The sequence below is a fragment of the Pygoscelis adeliae genome, unplaced genomic scaffold (genome assembly GCF_000699105.1).
Source record: "Pygoscelis adeliae isolate BGI_AS28 unplaced genomic scaffold, ASM69910v1 Scaffold34, whole genome shotgun sequence".
Classification (NCBI taxonomy): Eukaryota; Metazoa; Chordata; class Aves; order Sphenisciformes; family Spheniscidae; genus Pygoscelis; species Pygoscelis adeliae.
This window is the reverse complement of record NW_008824658.1, coordinates 3678105-3683682: the sequence shown is the minus strand read 5'-3', so window position 1 is coordinate 3683682 and position 5578 is coordinate 3678105. Positions and strand designations below refer to the sequence as shown.

The 5578-nt window shown below is 47.0% G+C and overlaps 1 protein-coding gene across 1 annotated transcript in view; it reads right to left on the bottom strand.

Annotated features, from left to right (window-relative positions):
• The window catches only part of KLHL3 (kelch-like family member 3), a 41912-nt gene that overhangs the window by 12906 nt on the left and 23428 nt on the right, over positions 1–5578 (bottom strand). Inside the window, exons 6-8 of the mRNA XM_009322694.1 lie at positions 4033–4149; positions 2862–3011; positions 133–250 (exon numbers count right to left, since the gene is read on the bottom strand). Coding sequence (XP_009320969.1) covers positions 133–250; positions 2862–3011; positions 4033–4149 — 385 coding nt within the window. The remainder of the gene's footprint in view (positions 1–132; positions 251–2861; positions 3012–4032; positions 4150–5578) is intronic.

The window sequence follows — 5578 nt, the reverse complement described above, 5'->3', positions numbered from 1 at the left end:
AATGGCAAAAAGAAAGAGCTGCTTGAGGCCAGGGGCACAGAGGAAGGCTAAAGGGATGACTGAGGACATCCATCCAGCCCCGAAGAGCTACACTGGGAAAAGGAAGAAGGTTGCAGGAAAAGTTCCCGTTACCTGCTCTGCATCTCCGGGAGGGAAGCTCAGCAACCTGATCCCACCGCTCCTCCTCAAAATCATAGCACTCCACACTGCGAATGGCTTTGGGTGCTTGCCCACCCACCACGATCATCACCTGGAGAGGGAAGATGAGAGCTAGAAAACCTCAGACACTAGCCCAGGAAGCTGCTCTCTGCAAAGAAACCATCAGCAGAACCTGGTCAAGAGCAGCTGCCAAAAACATGCTGCAGGCCTACTAAAAGCCTCGGGGGGGGCGCAACGGGGGGAGAAAGTTATCTCCAATTTAATGCATGCTAAATATGGCAGCACCACTGACCATTCCTCACCATTTGAGGTGGGTAACCTGCCCTATTTCCCCATGAAACACAAAACCACTTGGCACCATGTCACACACAAGACTTGCTGCAGAATTATTTTTAAGTGAAGAGGATCCCAGCATAATTTCCAGAGCCAGCCCACTGTTTAGTCATTAACTCCATGGTGGTGCTAAAAATAATCGATGCCACTTAGCAAATAAAATCTGACAGCTGTATTGCCACCTGCGGGGAAGACAACACTCGGGGAAATCACCGGACTATTAAGACCTGGGGTGCTGGGCTGCCAAAGGAAATTATTTGTCAGCTTCATCAAGGCTTTTGGCTGCAACGTGTATTGATGCAAATCCAGTAATTAAACCCTAAATTCTTTACAGATAGGGAAGATCTATGTGAAGGTGATCAAGGGCAATCTCATTTTTTTCTGCCAGATCAGGCTAAAAGTCTGTCTGGCCCCAGACTCCATTCCCAACAACAGCAGGCAGTGGACACTGGTGGAAAAGCGAGAAGACCTGGATGGCATGCAGTGCGGTCCTTCCCAAATCTGCCCTGTCTGCCACCAGAAGATAAATTCCCCATGGACTCACTGACTTGCCCAGGAGCAGTGGTCCCAGGAGCCTGCAGCTCAGCACTCGAGGGCTGCCTACCGCTGCTGAGCCCCAGCTGGGCACTGCAAACCAACACGTGCACAGGCAGCATCCAAACCACCTGCACCTACACACAGCTCGACCTGCACTTTGTTCTAAACACATTTCCTTCGACCCTCCACAGCTATCAAGAGGGAGGGTTTAGCTCCCCTTATCACAGCAAATTGGCAGGAGCAAACACTACCCAAGACAATCTGATTTTTACAAGGCCAAGGAGCTAGAAGCCAGATAACGGGGCTTCAAATGTAGTTAAAGAGTAGATAGGAAACTGGCTTTAGCCTCTGCAAGGCAGCTGTGAGTAGCTGAGGGGGCAAGATTGTCACTCGAGGTCACTCAGGTAATGAGCTCAACTCCAATCACAGTTGCTCTAAAAGCACAGAGCTCGACAGCATTTTAAAGAATTTAAGGAGTATGAAAATAGTGGACTGTTTGATCTACAAAGATGAGAATGTGACATTAGAAAGCAAATTGAGTCTAAATTAGCAGCCTGACTACTAGTTGTGTAACAGTCTTCCATGGAAAGCTGCAGAGCTTCACACAATTACAGAATTAAGAGATTTCACAGCAGACAGTAACCCCTCATCAGCAGGACCAACAGACCAGATGAAAGTTTCTCAGTAACAGGATTGCTGGAACATCATCACCCTCTCCCCTTTCTTTACAGTTAAAAAGAAGGGAGGAGACACCTGCAGAAGATTTGGGTTTGTACTCATAGGTCATGCTATAGATGATGTTCAGCACCTCTGAACTCGCTGGTTCACCGTTCATTTTATCCTTAACTACTTTAGTCCTTGAACAAGGGTCGCGTCAGCCCTTCATGACACCCCCAAAGCTATGTTCTACCAACTTCATCTCAGCACCAGCAGGCAGAAAGGACACAACACGTTGACACACAAATTGTGCAGAACCACAATTTCTCGATGGACAGTCCAATATCTAAACATCTGAATAGTCCTTCATAGCACAGACCTCATACACCATCCCACAAACCAAGCTCCCTATGATTTGTGCTTAGAAAAATAATACACTGAGGTTTTGATGTCTTACAATCTCCTAAATGCTTACTAATAACTTCAGTGACAGTCTGTTCAGAGACATCGTGCCAAACTGCATTTATCTCCAGGGCACAGGGAAAATAGTTTCTGTTGTCATTTTTTTCTTCACTAATGAAGTGGTGGCCAGAGCATCACACGCCTGCAGGATAAACGCGGGGAGTAACAAGGATTATTTATTCAGTAGCTGCTTTGAGTCTATTGAAATTTGCTTCAGACTTCCTGCCCACGGGTCTGGGTGCCGTTGTTTCCTGCTTTCCTGGCTTCTGATTATGAATACGGGAAAAGGAAGGACACCTACTGTGACCCTCCTCCGCAGGGCTCCACGACAGTGCCACAAGCCAGCAGAAACCTCAGCCAACCCTCCGAGCACTACAGGCAGCTGCCTGCCGCCGCCGCCGCTCCACGGGTCAGCGATTCTCGAGCCACAGCTCCAGGAGCAACAGCCGTTCACAAAACCACTTGTGGCTGACAAAACGTTTCAAGAGCAGACCCTTGCCCCTGGGAGCAGAGACATTGCTTCTCCTAAGGGTTTATATAAGTTTATCCAACTTAATTATGTATCCTTGGCGGGCACAGGCAATACCAGAAGAGGGAGTAAAACACTTCAAAGGAGGATCACGGAGTTAGTGAGAAGTAATGCGGCAAGTATGCAAGCTCCTTTCAAAGACAGAAAATGCCACCGGTAATACGGCGCGACCAACTCGGCTTACCTTTGGCAGGCTAACGGGAGTCCTCGGCTTTGTTCTAGGATTCTTTATCAGCTGCCTTTGATCCAGAGGAAGCAAATGATATTTCATGGCCTCGATAAGGAAGTCTTTACAGGTGTTGTTATTCTTGATTAAAGCTTCTTCTTCAACTGTCTGAGAACCCGCACACACATGAAAGATCATTTAAACTGAAGTACTTGGTGGCACAGGTCACAAGGAGCTTTGTAGAAAGCACATGAAACCTGGAATTTCTCTTCCAAAAATACCAACATTAAAAAAAAAAATGCAGAAGACAGACACAGACTTCCAGCTCTTCCCAAAGAAACACATGCAGTAACATCCAAGCTCCTCACTTCCCTTCAGTATCGTTCAAGAGTAGCAGTGCTCCCTCTATTTTACCACTCTCTGCCAGACGCTTAATATCTCAGCAGAGGAGAATTCCCCAGGAGTCTGGGTACAAAATAAGTAATTTTTTATTTGAGTCAGACTTTTTTTTAAGGCGAGACAATATCTTTTACTCAATCAGAAGATATAGTTGAGAGAAAAAAAAATACATGGTGGGTTCATCTTGTGAATATCAATTTTATTTCAGTTGTATTGATTTTTTTTAGACACATGATAAAAGCATAGTAGTCAAAAAGTCCATAAGCCAACTCCTTCTTTTGAGGATTCTCAGCTCATTATCAAGGCCCAGATCCCAGGAATTAACTTGTTGAGAACAGTCTCTAAGTCAGACTAAGTCAGAGAGCATCTCACCTGCCGGTCACACAGACCCGTCTCTATGCACAGAACATGTCTTAGGCCAAAATTATCACACATGAAGTGTTTTTACCAAGCTAAATTTACCTGTGCACTAGGGAAAAAACCCTGTACAAGCTTGTAACACCACCACCTGGGTATTTTCAGGGTGAGAAATCCCACGATATTAACTTCGAAATGCTGCCACCAAGAGGGGTAGGAGCTCTGCTCTCGGCACTGCCGAGGTCACATTTACAAGAAGGTTTCTGCACACACACATTGATTTCAGAGTCCACCCAGTTCTTCCTTTTATTTCTCTGTTTACAGACTCAGTGACATGCCAAATCACCCACCTCAGACACAAACAGCCAAGCCATTGATTAAGGAGCTACCAGCAGCTTCAGTGCAAGTATTAATTACTTATTTGCAGACTAACCTGTACAAGATAATCTCTGGGCAAGAGGGGTAGGCGAACATGCTCCATCAGTTTAGCCATGTGCTCTAAGCGAGATTCCTTCTCATAATTTATCCAAGAAATAACCGCTTCAAAGACCTACACAGATAAAGTACAATTAAACGGAGAAGAGAGAACTGGCTTGCACAGTCACCTACCCAAAATCAGAAGCACTGTGATTTTACAATATCAAAAGAAGGAGGTGCAAGACCTCTCTCAAACAGATGAAAAAGTTGTGACTATGCACAGAGCCCAAGCACCACGGTAGCGAAGAGGTAAGCTGACCATGCATATTAATAAGCAACTTCACATCTAGATGTGCTGTTTCACTCTCAAAGCTAAGTGTGTGTCCAGGACAATCATACCTCTTGGACATGAGTACTGGAAGGCAGCCAGGAAACTTAATTAGCCTGCTGACATTTGCACTGGACATTATTCATGAAATCAGCCACAGCGATTACTCCTGATAACAGAGATCTCCCCTCCCAAAGGAGTCTGGCCACACAGTAAGTCACTATGTTCACCATCATATTTAATCACTGCACCAGTTCCCTGCACCCCACCCACCCCAAAAACCAAGAAGTCTTCAGGACAAGTTCACCACACGCGCAGGAAAACCCCTGTCTGCAGCCACACACGCATTTCACCGCTAAAAATACCCAGATGCTTCTGCAGGGAAACAAGGGCACGCTGGACTTCTGGTCTGAACCAAAATCTAGTTTTACTCCCAGATCCAACCGGTTCAGATAAGCATCCAAACTTTGACTCCGTGACAAACTGGGCACAAACAACCCCGTACAGCAGGAGCCATGCAGAGCCCTGCGCGATGAACAGACGCGGGCAGAAGCATCCTACGTGGGCTCCTGGCATGAATATGCATGTGCTTATATAACTGTGAGCCTCACTCCTCCCAGAAGAAAGGCCTAAAAACGTCACCGGGAGCGGGAAAGGCTTCCTGAAACACCCAGCAAGGCAAGGAGTGGGGCTGGTGCAGTCTCAGACGCTGCACAGCAGGTTCTGGACCCTTGCAGTGGAGTTTTCCCGCAGAATTTAATTCTGACCCTTAACTCGCATCTGCAGGCAAAATTCCCCAAGTGCTCTCGCTACCCGGTTACTCATGGGGGGCCGAGCACAGCCGTCTCCTGCAGACCCCAGCCGTCCCGTGCTTCCCCCAAAAGGCATCGCTGGCCCTGCGCCCCGGCACACTCGGCATGTGTCCTTGGTTTCAACTTCCCTCCGGGGTCACCAAATGGTCAGGCCAATTTGCACAGATATTTTTTCCTTCTTTCCACCCCTCCCATCACTCCCCAAGAAACCATTTTGTTCGGTCCAAGGTCACTAATTTGACAAAATTAACCAGAACTGAGGGCACTATCTCTCAGCCCCAGTTGCTGCTGGCAAATGTATCTGCAGTAGGTGCCGGCAGACCGTCCTCCCACAAAGGAGAGGCAGAGTGGAAAGGGGTTTCTTCCTCTTAGGTTAAACTATATACTTTAAAAAAAGCAGTAAAGCACCAGCCTCATTTCCT